The 19247-nt window shown below is 51.2% G+C and overlaps 1 protein-coding gene across 2 annotated transcripts in view; it reads right to left on the bottom strand.

Annotated features, from left to right (window-relative positions):
* Window positions 1–6791: 6791 nt before the first annotated feature.
* Window positions 6792–19247, bottom strand: part of RCSD1 (RCSD domain containing 1) — a 36141-nt gene continuing 23685 nt past the window's right edge. Inside the window, exons 2-7 of one of the 2 annotated variants that reach the window (XM_082332655.1) lie at window positions 17068–17175; window positions 14173–14262; window positions 12752–12823; window positions 11208–11411; window positions 9684–10332; window positions 6792–9058 (exon numbers count right to left, since the gene is read on the bottom strand). In XM_082332655.1, coding sequence (XP_082188781.1) covers window positions 9697–10332; window positions 11208–11411; window positions 12752–12823; window positions 14173–14262; window positions 17068–17175 — 1110 coding nt within the window. In that variant the 3' untranslated portion in view covers window positions 6792–9058; window positions 9684–9696. The remainder of the gene's footprint in view (window positions 9059–9683; window positions 10333–11207; window positions 11412–12751; window positions 12824–14172; window positions 14263–17067; window positions 17176–19247) is intronic. The other variant, XM_082332654.1, reaches the window with a different exon arrangement.

Raw genomic sequence — 19247 nt, 5'->3', positions numbered from 1 at the left:
GCTTACTTAGTGCCCCAGCTTCTGCGCAGACGTGGGCGAGCCAGTTCCCCCGGCTGCACGTTACGGTACCGGCTAGCAAGTGCGCATCCCGAGCGCTTGTCCCGTGCCGCCGGGGCAGCGGGAGAGCGCTGCTGCAGGCTGCGAGCGCCGGCGAGGGTGGGTTCCCCCTGCCTCCGCTGAGGCCCTTCTTGTTCTTCCCTGTTAACTCCGAGAGCCTGTTTTGGCACGTGTTGCCTGTAAGCACAGGCTCCTTCAGAAGCTCTCCTGCTACGCTGATTGTACAACCACCTTTGCCTTTCGCCTGAAAATACCCGCTTGGAATTTCCCCCCGGCTTACTGACTGGCCTCCCTGCGGTCACAGACCTCCTGAGACCACGCTGCCACCCTTCCTTCTTTATCTCCTTGCTTCGCTCCCTCTCTTCGGGGAACCTCTTTGCATACGTTTCTTCTTTTGCTAAGCTATGTATTTTAAAGAAGTTGCACAAGCTTAGTCGTATCACAAGGCTATCACTCATTGCATTCATGAGACTTCAGAGGCCTGCAGCGCACTCGGTTCGCTCCTGCCCGGTGCTCCACGGATGCCGGTCCTCTCCCAGAGGCATGTGCCACCGCAGTTTCTCTGCTGCTCTCTGGCCACCTAATCACACCTGCAGATGAAAGAGGCCACAGGAAAGCCCTGCTACTGTGTGCCACGTTGAGGAGGGTCGTGACGACGCAAGTTCCTGCAAAAACACAGGTAGATTTTTTTTTTCCAGCTGTGATGCAGACACCAGGTTCACAGCTCTCGTGGGATTTAAAACGTAAGGGCATATACGTTCATTATTCATGCCCTAGGGGGAGGCTGTGGAGCATGTTCCTCAGCTAACTGTTGTACATGTTTTCTAGAAACCCAAACGATCAGAAATCCAGGGCAGCAATTGAGAATAAAGATCAACACAGGCAACTCCTTGTATCACAAGGAATTACCACCTTGTTTGGTTGCCACCTCATTTAGTCCCTCTGACTTCCCTTGCAGGTGAGTCTTCAGCCAACTGATCAAAATCTCCCCTTTCCAAATGGAGCAGAAACTGATATGCAGTGGTGAGGCTTTCATCCCAAGCCCTTTTGCCTCTGCACTCCCTCAGAGCTCTTCCTTCCCATGGGAACTCCACCCGCCCTTACAGCTCTCCTCAGTGACTGGAAGTGCTCTATGAACATGGAAGCACCTGAGTACCCAGAGTTCACTATTTACCTTCAGGTCCTTCAGTACTGCACAGTTTAAAAATGTTCAATCCCCTGAACAGGCCAAGCTTTGTTTTTCTAGGCATTTTTTCAAGATAGCCAACCTGAAGTTTTTTAAAAAATAGATCCTTTTTCTTATTCTCAAATGTACTGTCCTTCACGGATCTCAAGTGTTGCCTTTCTTAGTACATAAGAAGCCTGATTTCAGCCACACGTGCCCCTTGCCAGAGGATTCCTACAATACCTCCCTTTCCTGACAGAGCTGAGATAACGTTGTCACAGGTACAGCCCTACGAGTGTCCCGTTCGCTGTGTAGCAGTACTGCTGTTCAGTACAGAGAACAGCTGGGAGACTATCTGGTCTACTGAGAGTAGACCTTTTTTTTCCAGATAGTAATGACCAACTTATTGCGTTCTGCTGTTTCCAGAAGAGGAAGCGAGGTGCTGAAGCAAACCTAATTTGTCCTGAGGAACATACATTGCATTTGTACATTATGACATGTTACTGTTAAGGTTATGACAAAAAGAACTGGGAACACTTCTCAGAGCAAGCTGTTAAATGCAGAGCCTGCAAGCTGTGCTGCACAATTCCTTAACTCAGCACACAACTCCCTGATAAGCTCACCCAATTAAAGGTGTAGTTGTGCTATCCTTTTTCCCTCTAGCTATGCAACTCTACTCTCCGTCTACTGATAATACTGGTATTTATCAAATTTCTTAGTAATTCAGCTCATTTAGCTGGCAACAAACTCATTTTTTCTGTCTGCGTATGGAGAGGTGGGGAGTTACTTTTCTTCGCACTGAATCCATTCCCGGTAAGGTCAGACAAGCAGCAGTGACGGAGCAGGACTGCCCAGACAGTGGGGCAAGAGAGACTGCAGCAGCCTCCCAGCAGGCTGCTGTCAAGTTGCCTAACTGGTTTCTGAGCTCAGAGCTTTCTCACATGCCACCGTAAAATCAGCATTCAGTCCCACAAGAGAAGGAAAAATACTTTTCTGTCTTTTTTGTTTCCACTTATCACAAAAGGAAGATCTAAAAAAGTATGTGTCACTGAGGAGGAGGTTAAATAAATTTTTTCATGGTCACTGTTTATGTTAGAAACTCAGACTTTTGTTATCCTACTGTTTTGGAGAGCTCTCTAGTAGGTTGCCAGAGAGAGCAAGCAGGATTATGATGTCAAACAAAATAAGGGTAACACCTTCTAGGAGGAGAAGCAAATGTATTCAGACTGATTTTACATTTTTAATGGTTTTGATTGTTTTCTATTTAGCCTGCATCATCTCTGTACCTCCTCGAGGAATTGTACAGTAGACACTGTTCAGTGTGCAGAGACATGCATTCCTGCAAAAGATAACCCACCCAACACGCTCATTTTGAAACAGTAAGAGAAGAACATGAGAGAGAAAGAAAAAACAGGCTCTATTTGTAAAAGAAAGTATTGGGTGTCTGTTACAACATTACTTTTTCCTCTGTAAGTTGGGAAAAGTTCTGACTGGCAGATACATTTCTGTTTACTCTGGTTAAATAGAAATGCAGTGGTGCTTTCAAAACTCAGAGCTGGCAGCAGCACAGTAATTGCATATGGTGTTTGCAGAGTTTGATAATTATTTTTCCATAATTCAATTAAGAAGAATGTCTTGGATCACCCACTATACAAGGATAAGTGTTCTGAGGAAACATTACAATGGAAAAAGCTGAACTGATGCTAAGGAACAGCTCGAGCCACACGTATTCTTGATAAACTTGATATATAAAAAAAGCCTATAAAATGAAAGGAATTATTTTTCCTGTCTCTCCCTCCTACCTTCCCCCCAATTTCTTGGAATATAGACAAAATTAGTTTAGCGACTGTTACTGTACGGAGACAAGAGCCAAAGTAGCACGGACCTCTAGCCTGACCAGCATCAGTGTTTGTTGTAAGAAGGCTCTGATGTGTGAATGGGTGTGCATAAAACCACCACCTGTACAGTGGGAAAGCAACGCCACCACTGCTTGGCCGTAGTACAGCTTTAAATGATGGAAATGAACCATCAGCTTCCCTTCTTTTGGTTGGGGTTTGTGGTTGGGCTGCTGCGGTTAATGGCTAGACGTGTATTAAGCAGGTTTTGCACGCAAGGGTAGATAAGGTTGCCACAGGGATTGGAAGAAACCCTGGAGAGCAGCAGCACGCAGAGTAACAGTGGATGTGCCTCACCAGTGCTGCGAAAAAGCAGGCTGCGCGCCCGAGGTGCGTTTGAGCCGTCCCAAGGAGGCCACTGCAGAACAGTCCCCGTCAGCCCTGGCCACTGCTTGGCCTGCTGCGCTGGCCACAACGGCCAGGCCGGCGTTCGGGCGGCTGCGAGCGTGGGCCGCCCGGCTGGCAGGGCCTGCCGCCCCTTGGCTGTCGCGAAGCCTGTTCACCGCCTCACGCTTGCGCAACGCTCTTTTCTGGGGGCTCCTCATGCGCCCCTGTTACCAGCCCGCGGGCAGGGGTGCAGCGGAAGCCAGCCGTCAGGCCTGGCAAGGCAGCGTACCTGCTGCGGGCCCTGCCCCGCCCGCAGGGCGGCCCGCGGCCGGGGCGGCGGGAGGCGGCGGCCGGGCAGGGGCAGGGGCAGGGCCGGGGCCCGCAGCGCCGCTCGGGCCTTCCTCTGGAAGGGAGAAAAACAGTATTTCGCGCCGGCTCGTTGGTCTAGGGGTATGATTCTCGCTTAGGGTGCGAGAGGTCCCGGGTTCAAATCCCGGACGAGCCCAACTTTTTCTTCTTTCCCCGCCCAGCGCCGGTGACCGGACCCGCCGCCCTCCGCCGCGCTCCTCAGGCAGGCAGCGGCGGCGGCTCCCACGCACGGCGAAGGGACGCGGGCAGGACCACGAGAAACACGTCCCCTTTTCGCGCCAGGACCAAGGGTTTCTAACCCACGAAGAAAGGGTCACCCCTCTCGTCTGACGCCCCCTCGCACCGAGCGCCGACAACGCCGAATTAAGCCCCCTCCCTTCCCCCTCACCCCCGACGAGACGGGGCTGCGGGGCGGCCCCTGCCCGAGGCCCACCTCGCTGCCTCTGCCCCCGCCGCCGGAGCACCACGGAGCCCGCCGCTCGCCCGGCCCCGGCCCCGGCCCCTTCCCCCGAGCCGAACCCCCCCTCCCGCCGCGGGCGGGCCCGGGCGCCCAGGCAACAAAAACGCCAGCGGGGCACCGCGGCGGCAAAATGAGGGGCTCTGGCGCTCCCCCTTCGTAGCGGGCTCGTCCGGGATTTGAACCCGGGACCTCTCGCACCCGAAGCGAGAATCATACCCCTAGACCAACGAGCCGCTCTCTCTTGCTGTCTCCCCAGCTCAGCACTTCACTCACTTCCCGCCTCCGCCCGCCCGGCGCCACCTCCACCCCCCCGCCCGGCGCCTTCGTGGGTCCGCCCTTCCCCCCCGCGCCAGGCTCCCAATGGCTCTGCCCACCGCTTGGGAAGACACCATTCCCCTCCCCAGCTGCGGAGGCTGCTGCGATTTCCCCCTGCCCCCCCCCCCGCCAGGGTAACCCGTGGTATCGCCCTTCCCCCGACCCTACGACTCCGCTTGGTAGAGACTATTCCAAGCCCCCGGGACGGGGGGAGCAGCGGCCCGCGCGGCGCTGGCCTGCGCAGACACGGCTCCCGCGCTCTTCCCGGGAGGAGGAACGCCGCCAGGCGCGGCCAGCGGGGCTCGAAGCCGGGCGAGCTCATTCTCAGGGGAGGGGAAGGGAGGGGGAACGGGAACGCCCCCCGAACGGCTTTGGTTTATCCCGGCCCGCGCTTTGCCGAGCCGTTGGGCGCGGCGCCCCCTGGAGGTGTGAGGGCGGGCGGGCAGGCGGGTCCGGCCGGCCGCCGGCGCCCTCCGGCTGTCCGGGGCCGGGGGGGGGATACACGCGTAGCCACGTATGCAAGTGCCGTACGAGTCCTCTCGTACGTGGGTGAGGTGAGGGGCCGTGGGGCGGCCTGGCCCGTTCCGGGGCAGCTGGCGGTTCCCTTCCAGCAAGCGGCCCCAGGAGCGGCTGGGGCCCGCCGGCGGCTGCGAGGGAAGTGGCCTAACAAAGGGCCTTGGCCTTCCGGGAGAAGGGCCTCCCCCGGCCTCGGGGGCGTGGGGCTGGGGTCTGGCGGCCCGGAGTCGCCAGCGGGGTTCCTGTGGTTCCTCAAGCCGCTCCACCCTGCTTCTGGCGCTGCCACCGCACCTCTGATGTGCTCTGTCCTGCTACCGCCTCCTGTCACCCTCACCCTTCCTCCTCCCGCTCCCACGCCTCTGTACCAGCCTCCCTTGCACCCCAGATCTTTCACAGAACTGTTAAGGTTGGAAAAGACCCTTCAGATCATCGAGTCCAGCTGTTCTTTCAAGAAACCCTGTTCCTCCCATCAGTAACTGCTCTCCATCCTTACCCATTCAACACTTTCTTGGGGCTCACACTACAGTTTAAACACAGTCCAATCAAAAAATAACCATGAAAACAACAAGATCTCAGCCAAACACAAATGCAACAGTCTCCTTGCTCTTCTGTTGCATTCCTTTCTCCACTTTACCTTTATTCTTGGTCTGTTTTCCATCCTCCCCCCTCCCAGTTTAAAGTCGTCTGGCCTGTAAGGTTTGTGCTTTTTTTTTTTTTTAATCTTTCAGGCACCATCCACACCAGGGGAATTGATAAATTATATCAGATTTTTCTTGCTGGGGGCATTTTCCTGTTCGACCATCAGTGTCCCGACACCTGACATTATACACTCCTGCCTCAGGCATTTGACAGATACGTATGGGTCCGAATAGGTGCCCCCACCCTATGCACCAGGCCAAGCTGTGCTCTACATTTCAGTCAAAACTTTTTAACTCTCTACACCTTGTGGATACAAGACCACGCTGCCCAAGCCAACGCTTCCTGATAGTATGGATGGGGCAGGGATACAGGCCCACGTGCATCCTCTGCTTTTGCAGTGTCACGATGCTAATAGTGGCCAAAGAGCCTTTTCTAAAATTGCTCTCACTTGGCCTGCAGACGAGGCAAGGTTTGTGTGCCGCCTGAGCGAGCATCGCCCTGAGAGAGACATGTGGATGCCTTCAGCTGAGAAACAGGCATCTTTTTTTCCTGCAACTTGTAAAGCCATCAGGGACGAAGATGGCGATGCAGCTTCTGGCACAGAAAGTCTCTAAACTGTTGGTTGCCGGAAGCTGAGAAATCTCACAGGAAGGGTCGGTGTGTGTCGCCTTGTTTTTTGTTTGCTTCCCCTGAACAAAGATGCTGTTGGAGAAATGGCACTAGGCTGGGTGGCTTTGCTTGCTTCTCTTCCGAGATACCTGATACCCGCAGGGCTGGGGCAGGGAGTGTGGCAGTCTCCAGTGTCACTGCTTGCCCCAAAGAACCCCTTCCTTTGTGGATTAAGCACATGGGTTATTGCTGTTCCCCGAAAGTAAAAAATGCCACAAATTATATTAAAATTGAATGTTAAACTGTTCCAGTGGCAGTGGAAATCCCACCCCTATTTTGCCTGCTGCCGCCAGCTCTCCATCCTTCCTCAGCCTGCTTCATCTCCCCAGGAGGAAACACACGGATTTTCATTTGGTTTAGTTTTATTCCATGATTTATTTCTTCTGTTTCTCCCTCGGATTTCCATTCCCTTGCTCGGGACACACATACTCATTCTCTAAACAGGCACACATATATCTACATATACAGTAAGGCACAATCATTCACATCCAGATGGGACACTGCTGAGAGAAGAAACAGGGTACAGCGAATGATTGCAGCCTGCCCTGGAATACAAGCTCTAACAAACAGATTAAAATGGATTCAAAGGCAACAATGCTCCACAACATGGCTCAAAAGGACGTGGGGGTCGTGTTGGCCAACAAGCCCGTGCTACGCAGGAGGGTCAATGCCGCTGGCTCTCAGCAAATGGCACCTCAGTGCTCTCACCTGGGAAAAAGAAAGGCAGGGCACAGAGCCACTTCTTTCCTCGCGATTTTAGAGCTGGTGATCAGGAAGGGGATATCCCTCAAAACCGCCGGGTTTGTAACGCTGCTGTGTTGCAGAGCCCACTCAAGGACGGATGTGGGCTGTGTTGTGTCAAATGCTTGTGCCTGTTCAGAGAGACAGGGACAACCCAAGCCTCCGGCTCTGCTCAGCTTAATGTTTGCTAGGAGGAGCTTTGTGATGGAGCCGGCTGGTTCTGCCCTTGGTCTCCGTAGCTGCGTCTGTGTTGCTGGGTACCAGCTGGCTGGCGGCAGGGTCAAGCACTGGCCCTGACCGTTCACACTGCCCAACAGCTAGTGGCTCCTTGGCTCAGCTTTGGAGAAGTCTGGCTTGCTGTCGTCTCCAGCGAGCCCAGACTTGTCCACAGCTCCACATCATGCTGTGGACGTAAGGCGCATGGCCTTGAGGCACAGCAGCTTTTTATTCAGTATTGCAGATACAGCTTCAAGCACTACTGTCAGGAAACTGGTCAGGTGAGGGTCTGTTACCTGTCTTTCCCCAAATAACTTATTTCTTATGGGCAACAAATACTCTCCAGATGTAAAAGCTTTTTTTGGCTTAGCAACTGTTAGACCCCCGACTTAACTGGTACCCCAAAAGTGAATGCAAATCTAGTACAATGCCTAAGTACTTAGGAAGGACTGGCTATCTGACCTTCACCAATTCATATTCAGTCAGGCCATACAACTGGAAATTCAGCCATCTAAGACTTCTTCTTTGACCTACATAAAATTAATCAGCTGTTTCCAGTAAGCCAGGATGCTTTCTATCACAAGTGGCACTCGGTGGCCACACTCTGAAAGTTTCAAAACAGAACCAAAAGATTGGGTGGGGTCTGGAAGTGAGAAAGACTGACGGACAGGCGACCCTTCTAAATCTGGAGCCGGATAAGAAAACTTGCCCGGTTGACCTACGCAGCGCATCTTTTCTGTGCATCAGATCTGTTGGTTGTTACTTTCCACCAGCACTAAAAACACCCCAAAGTTGAAGCACACAGAAACATTGCCTACCATGGCTGGCTGTTTCACAGATCAGCCAGCTCGACCCCCACTTGAAAGGGATTTTATGCCAAATGAACAATGTCCTAAGAGTTTTCCCTGTGTTCAGGGTTCACATTGTCTGCCATACAGCATATGTGGAGAAAACATATTTTTTCCTACTGTTAAAACATTATTACTGAAATTTGAAAACCCAAAATATTTCAAAAGAAGCTACCAAAAAGGCACCATACATGTATGTATGTAACTGATGAACTTCATCTAAGACCAATGCAGGGGAGAAGAAAAAGCCATTTTGGAGCAGGATGAAGGAGCAGAGGGACCAGGAGTAGTGGTGGCTGTCGGCTGCAGGACAGCACGTATCAGGTCTCTCAGTCCCCGAATATCACTGAGGAACATCAGCCAACACCTCTGTTTTGAACTCCGAAGTGATTGCAAGCCAGTCTCCTGTTCTGATTGTCCCAAAATATGCTGGTGCAAAGCAGAGAGCCAGCACGCAGCCATTCAGCTCCGGGACGAGTCTGGACCTCGGGGGATATCCGTATTCTGCTCCTCTCCTGCCACTGAAGGTTTTCCAGTAGCTTCCACCTTGATTGGGTTAGATGGCTCCTATTCACATGTTAAGTCTCCTGTGCCCTGACTGGGTATGTCCTTTTGAGAGGGGAAAAGTAAGGAAATTATGAAAAATAATCATGGGTCTAATTAAATACAGTGCTGGGGAGGCTGTGCCCTGGGGGTACTTTGGTAGTTTCCGTGCTAGGAGGCAAAGGCGAGCTGCAGCCTGAGCACCAGCCTGCTTCCTTCAGTTGCTCCTTGTCAAACCAAAGAGGCATTTGAAGAGGGGACAGGTGGTTGAGGTGGAATGAGATATTTCCTCAGGCATCTGCGGGTACATTATCAGTGGTTAGGGAATACGCAAGCTACATGGAACAAGCCCCGCTTTAGCCAGTGGCAATCCTCTTTTATTTCAAGTGGCAGAGGCCCGTGTTTGCGTGCTTCCAGGGCTGATCATGAAACTGGTATGTGTGCAAACACTTTTTGCTGGCAAAGCTAACAAGCTAAACACATATATACAGAGAGAGAATATATATGTACGCATGTATATATACAACATGTGCACACATATACATAGAAATATGTATGTGTAAGGAGGCATACTGAGATAGTAAATACATGGTTGCTGCTGGGGAAAAGTGCTTTTTACTGTAAGTACTCTCAAATTGCATTCAAAACAGCAGTTGAGCAGGGTGCCTGGGGAATAGAGCCTCTCCGTTTTACTGAATCCAGAATTGGCTTTGCTGCTTCTCCATCCTCTCCCTAAAACAACGAGCCCTCCTGGGTGGTGTTACAAGTACCCTGCCTTGCAGCCTTTGCAGGCCTGAGATATGATACTTTTGAGGTGTGGGGAGCAGCAAAAATGTTGGTGTGTTCCGTCACAGTTGCCATTTTCCTTAATAAGCAAAAGCCTCTGGTATTTTAGGAGCCATCATCACGCTGACCCATCTTACCTGTGCATCACGGTTACGCTGTGCCCTGGTCCGGTGTGGCTGGTGTTGAAGGCTCACTGGCAGTCCCTAAGCCCACTGCGTCCTGCAGCGGTTCAGCTGCCAGTGCTGTTTCTTCAGTGTCTGATGTTCTCTGTGCATCTGTGCTCTCACTGGTCTCCTTTGCTTCAGCTTCAGCTTTTTCCTTCTCCTTGTCCCCGTTTTCCTGTTCACAGGCACTGCCTTGCTGCTCTTCTCCCTGGGGACCCTCGCACACCTTCTCCTCCTTGTTTCCAGAGGGAGGCTGGGGAGCGTTCTCCTCCACTGGAGCACTACAACACACTTCCTCCTCCTTTGTATCCCCTGCCTCACTCTTGCAAGGAGTCATTTCCTCTGCCTGTTTTCCCCCTTTTTCTTCATCTTCGGATCTACTGGATCCTCTCCTTGATGGGGGCTTCTCATCAGACCCTGTCTGTTTCTTTTGCTCTTTGCTCCCTGTTTCTGCCTCCTCTGTCTTGCCCTTGGGCCCAAACACCTCATCCCCATCTTCCTTGGCACCATTTTCTGGAGAGGAGATGTTGACCCCTAAATCTTCCCCGTCTCCGTAGTCGGACAGAGATCTTCGGAACTTCCTGGAGGGAGGCCTGCGCTTTATTGATCCTCGTGTCCGCACCTTGGAGGCAGGAAAAGCAGACATTGAAGCAGACAAAGAGAGCGGTACTGCAAAGCACGAAAGCACAACAGAGGAAAATACCATGGTAAACTTGATTGCTATGCTGGTGGCCTCGCTTTTCCTGCTCTGCTACTGAGAGGTATGGAGATGAGGGCTCCTACCCCTGAGAGACTACTTTTGAGGACGTGCAGCTCCCTAATATATGCCTCTTTTCCTTCTGTAAAGATGGTGCTGGAGATCATTGTCCCAATTTAAACTGTGGCTTCTTGTCCAGGTTAAGACTCTAAACCCAAGGACGCTGCATTCATTATGCAGGTGATGCTGACTTTGGATGTCTCAGCCTTTTCTACTCTGGGCAGTTTGGTGGTTGAGGAAGGAGTCTGCTCCAAAACTCCAGCTGACGATGGCGAATGCAGGTTACAGCTCCCCATTTAAGTGCTGGGCACTCTGTGGGACACCTGGCAAACCATCGTGCTCTACGTGGCTCCCTGAACTGCACCTCAGCCACCTTTGACGTTTGCTGGCACGTGGCACTACCTCCTCGCAGTGCTCCCTGCCCAGGCACCAGCCACCCTGTTACTGCTGAGCTGGAGTGACTGAGTCCTGCCACCTCACCCCTTCCCGTTACCCGTTCGGCCAGGAAGGCTGCTGGAGCTGCTGGGCCATGAAGCTCCATGTGCAGGCAGGCAGAGAGGAGGCTCCACAGAGCTATACTGAAAGGCTGTTTCAAACCCAGCGCATAGGTCTCCTCCCTTGGCTACAAATGCACACTGTTATGGCAGGACTGAGGGCTACGGTCTCCTCTTCCTCTTCATCCCCAAGTGATAAGCAAGCCTTATCCTGCTGTGATGGAGAGATCCTAGTACATACCCTACCTTATTATAGAATTGCAGCTGAGTGCCTTCCGGGGGTTGATCAAAGCTGACCGGCGTCTCATTCACTTCAGTGGGCTGGGACTGAGTCCCTGGGCTGCTGGGCGTTGAGGGAGGGGTGCTGAACGGAGAAACCAGGGCTTTCAGACCAGGGCTTTTGGGAGATGCTCCCGGCAGCAGAGCAGCTGGAGCAAAAGCCAGATTGGCCTGCAAAGAAAAATCCCCATCACGGGCGTGCATGACACCGGCGTGTACTGCATGCGGCAACCAGACGGAGGAACCCTTGCTCTTGCCACGGGAGCTGCCACATCTCTCAGCTGTCACAACCCACATACCTTCTGGTTATGGGTCTCTCCTGGTGACACTGTCAACAAACAAGTCCGGGCAGAGAAGTTATGACTGGACATTTGCCCTTCCCCAGCAGCTGGATCTCAGGACTTGTCCTTTTGTCATCCTGAGGCCTTTTGGGATTTTCCAGTGGCCCAGCCAAGCCAACAGTCTACAGTGGCTGAGCCGGGAGAAAGTCTGAACAGGCAGCCAGCAATCACTTCGAGATTTAAACCATCTCTGTGTGTGCCCAAGCAGACCTCGCATTTTCAAGCCTGGTCTGCAGGTCTTCTGAATGATCTGTGCAGTTGTGAGGAGTGAGAAGACCATGGGAAGAAGCAAGCTTGTGATTAACTGTGGCAAAACACTTCCCGCTGGCCTGTCACTAGGAAGCTTTTGTAGGCAAATGTCCTTGGGTGTGTGAAGAGGGACAGTGCTATGAATAGGCTTACGTTGTGTCAGGGAGGCCAGGAGGCATTGAGCTCTGGAGTCGCAGGCGCTGCCCGGAGAGGCAGCTGGCAGTGGCAGGGCACTACGTCTATGGGCTATCGAGTGCTGAGCTGCCCTCAGCGGCATGAATCAGGCGCCGCGGAGAGGTACAGAAAGGGCAAGGATCACTGCGTGCGTTTGTGCGTAACCGGGGGAATGGAGGCGAGGGAAGTGCAGAGGTTCTCGGCACGTGCAGGGGAGTGCCAGGGCCCGGAGCGCACTCCCCGCTGCCAGGACTGTAGCTGCCTGCGCTCAAGGCCAGCTCCCCGATAGGGTGCAGGTGACTCAGTTTGATTTAGACTGCTGCGAAGAAAGAGCTGGAAGAAATCTCAGCCAGGGTTTCCCTCACTTTCTCTCTCAAGCTGCATTTAAACTGAGGCTCCTGCCCCTGCTCTCTGCCTGAGCTGTGCTGCTGCCATGCCCATGCCCAGCCACGTACCCTGCAGATCCAAATGATCCCGACCCATGCACTGACCTGCCTGTGGACGTGCCTGAGTATCACTGGACTGTTTCTGACACTGGTTACCGTTACCAGACCTGCTCTGCCTTTCTTCTTTGTGTATTGTGCGACTGGGCCCTTGTCGGTGAGGCGACTGCCCTGCTTACCTAGCTGTCACCCTTGGCTCCTGGATCCCTTTCCCCTGTGGCTGCTCCGCAGGGGAAGTAGCTATGACAAATGCCCATCAGTTTTAGTTTGCTGGGGCAGCCATGCGGGCTCTTCCAGGACCTACCTGCAGCTTTTCAATCATGGGGGAGCTTTTCACTTTGACCTTGGGAATGGGGCAAGCATTTGGAGACCGCTTCTGCAAAACAAAATGAAACATGAAAAAGTCACGGTAAAGTAGGTGAAAAAGACGAAATACAATGAAGGCAGAAAACTTGGAAGAGATAAGCAGAAAGTGCTAGCAGGGGAGCAAATGAAGCCTCATATAGTGTCTTCACGCAAAAGTTTGCTTTCTTCTTTCCTGACCCTGCTCCCCTTTTGTTATCTAGCCATCCTAGGGCTCTACATACATGTATTCTGCCTCTGGGAGAAAAGGTGACTGACTGCTTTCTGGCTGAAGTACCTGAGTTAGGTGATGTGTAATGGCTCTCCTGCTGCTTGGCCTTCACTAAGGTATCTAGCCTATGACGCAGTTTCCCCCAGTATTATTTCAGGACCAGACAGATTAAAATTCTACCTCTTAAAGGGTACAAGCCTCAATGTTGGTAAATGTTGTGAATTTTTTGTGACGGGAAAGACTTTCTGCCACCACGTGACTAACAGAGTTAAAGGGTATCCAATTAGTATGGGCAGGAAAGGCCGAAGTGGCTGGAAAGGTAGAGCTATGAAAGGCTGAAAACAGTTTCAGAAAGGGAAAGCATTGCTTTGAGAAGGGGCACATTGCTTTTTTTCAGGTCCAAAGGAAAAGGAAGGAATCTAAGATTTTAAAGCTTGTGCTCCTTTGGCATGGAGGCAGCAGGAGCCTGTAGCTGTCAGAAAAGAAGGACAAAGAACCACCCCCTTGTTAAGAGCAGGTCACAATGTGAAATTTGGTGGGTAGACCTCAAACCCTGAAATACAGAAGGACAGAAGTGACTGGAAAGGGCCTGAGCATAAACTTTAGTGAGTAGCAGCCAGCTTACTGGGACCTGCTCATTCAAGGGTGCTGTACGGAGGACACCTCAAGACAATATTCTGTGGGTAATTGCTGACAAAATCCCTCTTCACTCTGGATTAATTATTCTCTTTTTTCTGAAGAAGGAGACATCTCAAGAGCAGAACTATTACGCCATTATACTCAAACCTCTAGAGTTCATTTGAAGGCAGCAAACAGCATGGATGCTTCCTGTGCTAAGCACTGTTCATATCTAATAAATGTCAGTGGTTCCTGCTTTAAAATGCTTGAAAAGTGGTAACTGGGTGGATCCATCAGTGCTCTAAGGGTAAAACCAAAAGTAGTAGAAATGGGACATGTATCCATGCTACTTGTGGGAAACAGCGTGCAGCTGACTGAGTCACTATGTGTGTAAGCAGGGGAAGGTTTGATGCTGCATGACTGATGTCTTTTGCTGCACAGCCTGACCTCTCTGCTACCTCCAAGCTCATGTCGCAGGAGAGAACAGGTTGCAGAGAGGAGAGACCTTGTCCCCCTATTAAATTGATACTCACTTGCTCACCATTGTCACTTGTCTCAGTTTTGTGGGAAAACAATGGAAGGGAGCATGGTGGTTTCCTCCGAGTTGGCTTATGTGGTGGTACCTAAGAGAAGAAAACAAGCAACTTAGCAGCAGGGAAATCAGTTTTTTAAAAAAAGGAAGTGAAACTCAGGCACCAAAGGGCATGCTCTCTAAGTGACCGGCTTGGATGGCAGGGCTCAGCTTGCCTAAAGGAGTCATCCAAAGGCAGCACAAGATATTAGCATATGGGCATGTGGCCAGCATGCTAGGTGTGCTTGTAGCATTTCGAGCCCAATCCTTGTGTTGGAAAAGTAGTCTGTATCTCTTTCCACAGCGTGAACCACAACACTTCAGGCTTTGTGCAAAGGACACTCTTCTAAGCTGTGGAGGGTGGGGAAGCCTTCCCAGAAGCTTCATCTTAGAATCATAGAATCATAGAATCGTTAGGGTTGGAAAAGACCTCTGAGATCATCGAGTCCAGGCATTAACCCAGCTGCCAGGTCCACCTCTAAACCATGTCCCTAAGCACCACATCCACACATTTTTTGAGTACTTCCAGGGACTGTGATTGCACCACTTCCCTGGGCAGCCTGTTCCAATGCCTAACCACTCTCTCCATGAAGAAAGTTTTCCTAATACCCAATCTAAATCTCCCCTGGCACAACTTGAGCCCATTTCTTCAAAGAGTCTTGCTGGAAACCCCCTCACACTGGAATAACTTGTTATTGTTCTCTTTCCCGTCTTATTACCAGGATTTCCTTTTAATGAGTCTCAGCTGCCTACCTGGTTCGTGATTTTCCTATTTTGCATCGGATATATTTTAGGTGCAAAAAGGGGAATTCTGACTTTTTCAACATGCCCTACAGCCCCATTCGTTTCTCTCTAATGAAGAAGAGCAGCTCGCAGAGACAAGTCCTCAGCTGTAACCTTTAATTTGCCTAAGAAGCAGATTCTCCAGGGGAGAAGAAACAAGGCAACTTAACGGCAGGGACACTGGTTCCTTCTGAATGTCCTTGGGCTCTCAGAAGTACGAGAGTGCTCACTAGGAAGGAAGAGATGCACAGCACAGCACCTATGGAGTTGCTCCTTCATAACTATTGCTCTGGTCTTGAAGTCAAGCTGTCTCTGTTTTTATGCCAGGTTTGTAGTCTCCTGCCAACCTGTTAACACACCTTTTATGTGTTAACAGACAAAATACTCAGATAATATTGTGGATCTTGGATAATATCCACAATATAATATTTGGATAATTTTGTTACCTTCTAACAGGTAGGCATGTGAAAAGTTGGATTATAGTGTCTTTGCCCTCTGTAGAGCTGGCTGTCTTGGAGGACCTGTAGACTTGATGTCACTTAACTTCTGGTGATGCTGCACTCAGGCATGGCAATGCTGCGTCTCTAAGCAGCCATGGGTGGCCCTGCCCTATCTTTATGGCGTGCTAGGAAGCAATAATGTCACGTCTTATTGAAACCCCACCGTTTTGCAACCGTGAAACGCTGCGCTATGCCACAGTGAATGTATCAGAGGTTCACTGGTTGATAGGTTCCCCTTTGCTGGCATGGGTCAAGTAAGGGTTAAAGACCATCCACTCAGCCATTAATCTGAAGCCAGCTCGAGAAAGCCGGTGGGGAAGTGACAGATGGCTTGGAGAAAAAAGACAGGAAACTTTGTCCTCCTCTGTCTCTGGAGAAAATGAGTTTCCCCACACTGTGAGGCCCCTCCGCACTGCCTTGGCTTGGGAGCCGCAGAGGTCTGCAGATAACACAAGAGAGGTCTGGGAACTTGCTGCCTTCTGAAGGGTGAGGGGCTTAGTGCAATTAAATCCCATACCTTAAAAAGAGGAAATGGCTGTAATGGGACGGATGGAGTGGTGCGCTGGTGACTAGAGGGAAAAAAAAGTGCTTGGGAAGAGATTGGCTATTCCCATCCTGGGGCCTGGCTATGGGAGTGCTAACCGCTGATAGACGGTAGCATGCCAGCCCTGCAGGACAGCGGCCACCATTGCATCCAGCCAAAGGCAGGAGGGGTGGCGGGGAGGATCCCCTTAGGCCCAGCCTGGGACGTGCTGAAATCAGATGAGCAGCAGAAGGAAGCAGTTCAGTTTTAAAGGAGCACCCACTGACTAAGGAGGGCCACCGGTAAACATTTATGCTTCTAAAAAAGTGCATAATGATAGAGGGGGCTCTCCTAAAATGTCAACCTCCATCCATAAACACACTGACTTTCCTTTCTTCCTAAGAGAGGTATCCTAGTGTTTTGCTTATCTGGTGAAAGACAGCTTGTGAGGTAAAGCTTGGCATAGTTGGCTTTCAATAAAATAAAGTTTCAGCATGATAGAGACAGGCACAGAGTCTGAAATGTCATTGGGAAGAGGTAACGAGGGCAAGTAAAGAGACAGCTTTCTCTCTCAGACCCATACAGAAGGAATTACCTGGAGAAAACCTTCTCCTTTTGTGAACAAGGTGCTGGTGACCTGCCACTGGCTTCTACACTGTGTAATCTGTTATTTGCTTTCTTTTTCCATGGCTCAATATTAGCTATTTCATTATTTATTGCTGCCCTCTGCCCACAAAAGCCAGCCCAGATAGTACATGCGTTGCTGTCTGCTACTGTTAGGTATATATGTGTACCCTGCCAAGCTTTACAGTGTCTCAGTTACAGTGTTGAGTTGTCCCAAAGTATGGCTCTACCAAAATACTCGTCCACAAGTCGGCAATGCATGGAAGATACCATCATAGCTTGCATTGTACTAGGAGACAAATCCATTGTGAAGACTCAAAATCAAGGTGGATTCATGCTCAGATCACTGATGCTGTAACTTCTACGGGCAGAGGCGGGTGCCTCGTTTCCCACTTGATTACCTGCTGGTGGCTGCAGAGCTCCTTACCTCTTTTCCAGTGATACTGGCTGCTTGCTCTTTGAATTTCCCTGCTAGCTGAGCCACTGAGGGCGATGCCGACTTGTCCACCTCTGAGTTGGTCTCTGCTGGCCTGTTCTGACAAATGGGGAACAACGAGCTATGAGCAAAGGCTGGGAAAAGCAAGCAGGCTAGAGAGAAGCTTGTGTATGTGTTATAAAGTTCAAGAGTAAGCAGGGACTTACAGCAGTTTCTTACATCTGGCATCAATCATCCAGTCTGAGGGCAAAAGGTTTGGGAAGACAGGACCTAGCAGCATTTTCGAATATCCCAGAAAATCAGTAATTCATGCAGAGCCTTTCAGCTCTAGCTGAAGAGCCTACACTTAGTATTTTTCACTGGAAGCAAACTAAGTATTTCAAGCCAAGTCTCTGTTCCCCATCTTTTCCTCGCAGTGAGCAGATGGAGCCAGGCGGTAAAGGACGTTCCCGTACACCTTCTCAGCCCTCCCATCCCTTTTGTACTGCCCTGGTCACCGGCGCCCTTCCTTTTCCAGTGGTTCTGCTGCGAGAAGCCATTCCCTGTCCTCGCAGCAAGCCAGCATCTGCTTGGGGATGTCCCTGCGCCGTTCTGCTTTTTTGGCAGTGAAATACTCAGGCGGGTGGGGGGAGGGAGGAAATACCAAGGCTGAGAGAAGCTTCCCCTCCCCTGGGTCCACCACAGGCTGAGAAGTGGGAGGCTTGTTGGAGACGGGATGGGGCGGCTCTTCCCACAGCACACAGCCCTGCTGTCATCCCACGTTTACCTTGTTTGCTTTGCTATGTGTGTATCAAGCGATATGAGTGGAAAGCCTTGAAATCAAAGTTGATGAAAGGAAACCTTTATTCTTCATCTCTAGTATCTGATGCCAGGGAAAACCGAACCAGAGGAACTGAGAATAACTAACCAACAATCCTCGTTTTGTTAGAGGTGGAGACCTCAAAACAACAAACCAGGCTACGACCCATCAGCAAGGAACCTCATACCTCCGCTCCCTGTACCACCACCATGAATGCATGGCCAACACCACACTTCTTACCCCTCTGCCTCAATACTCTTCTGCTTCTCAGTCAGAAAGTTTCCCCAAAGGCTGTTGCTGGAGGAATAAATTTCTGTTTCTCCAAAGGCTCCAGCAGAGCCCTTCCTTCTCCCTTTCAGCCACTCTGCCTGGGAGGGACCTGCTGTCTCGTTAACACAGCCACTCCTTCAGCATCGCTGGAGGTGAAAGGCCCTTGAAACACCAATCTGGCCCACGTATGGACCATTTCCTTTGGGTCACCATGCTACAGGGGCTAGAGAAATAGCTGTGGAAACTTGCAGTCATATTAAAGAAGGAATTCCTTCAGACCCCGAGTTTCTAGATTAAAAGCAAATCAAGGAGGTTACATTAAGGATCATCTCATCATCTGCAGCTTGGAGCACTCTCTAGTCTGAAATACCTGGTAGAGAGCAGCATGGCTAAGGTCCGTTTGCATTGTGGAAAAGGGTCTTTCCCTTTCTCAGAGAGCTGTAAATAAACACTGCCAATAGATGCTATCTTCTTTCTTCCAGGCCCACAAGCCCCAGTAGCCATCTGCCATTCCCCATTTCCAGGATCCTGACTACATCTCCCCCGTTAAACTTTCCATACACTTCAGACCAGCTTTCCTGCATCCAGCCACAAAAGCTGTATCAAGCTGTCTTCTCTCAGTGAACTTCTAGCACCTTCCCCTCATCTTTTCAGCCTTCATTGGAGTAATTACAGGCAGGGGAAGTGGCAGATAAGGGGAACGGAAGAAACAGTGAGGTAAGCAGATCAGCAGGGCAACTGGCTGCACACAAAAAATGATGGCTGGGCTAAGTGGGGAGGGAGAGCAGTTCCCAGCGTCAGGCTGGCTCCCTGCCGTGAAGGGAGGGCAGGCTGGAAAGAGGAGGGAGCAAAGAATGAACCTGGCGAAGGCGGGATGGACTGGGAGGCTTGGCTCAGCATGCCAGCTCCCAGGATAACTGGGCATGGCAGAACGGACACCAGAACTGAGGACTCAGTCGAGGCTGAGGAGCTGCAGGTGCTCAGTGTCTGTGGTGGAAGGGTTGCCCCCCTCATAGTCCCTTTTTCTCCAAGAGCTTCTTTCACTGCCCTTTGCCTTTACCCAGAAAAGACACTGTACTTCCTCTTGGCTTCTTTGACCTCC

This window comes from Platalea leucorodia (assembly GCF_965183815.1).
Source record: "Platalea leucorodia genome assembly, chromosome: 2".
Taxonomy (NCBI): Eukaryota; Metazoa; Chordata; class Aves; order Pelecaniformes; family Threskiornithidae; genus Platalea; species Platalea leucorodia.
The sequence above is the reverse complement of the archived record's forward strand: the minus strand, read 5'-3'. Positions and strand labels throughout refer to the sequence as shown.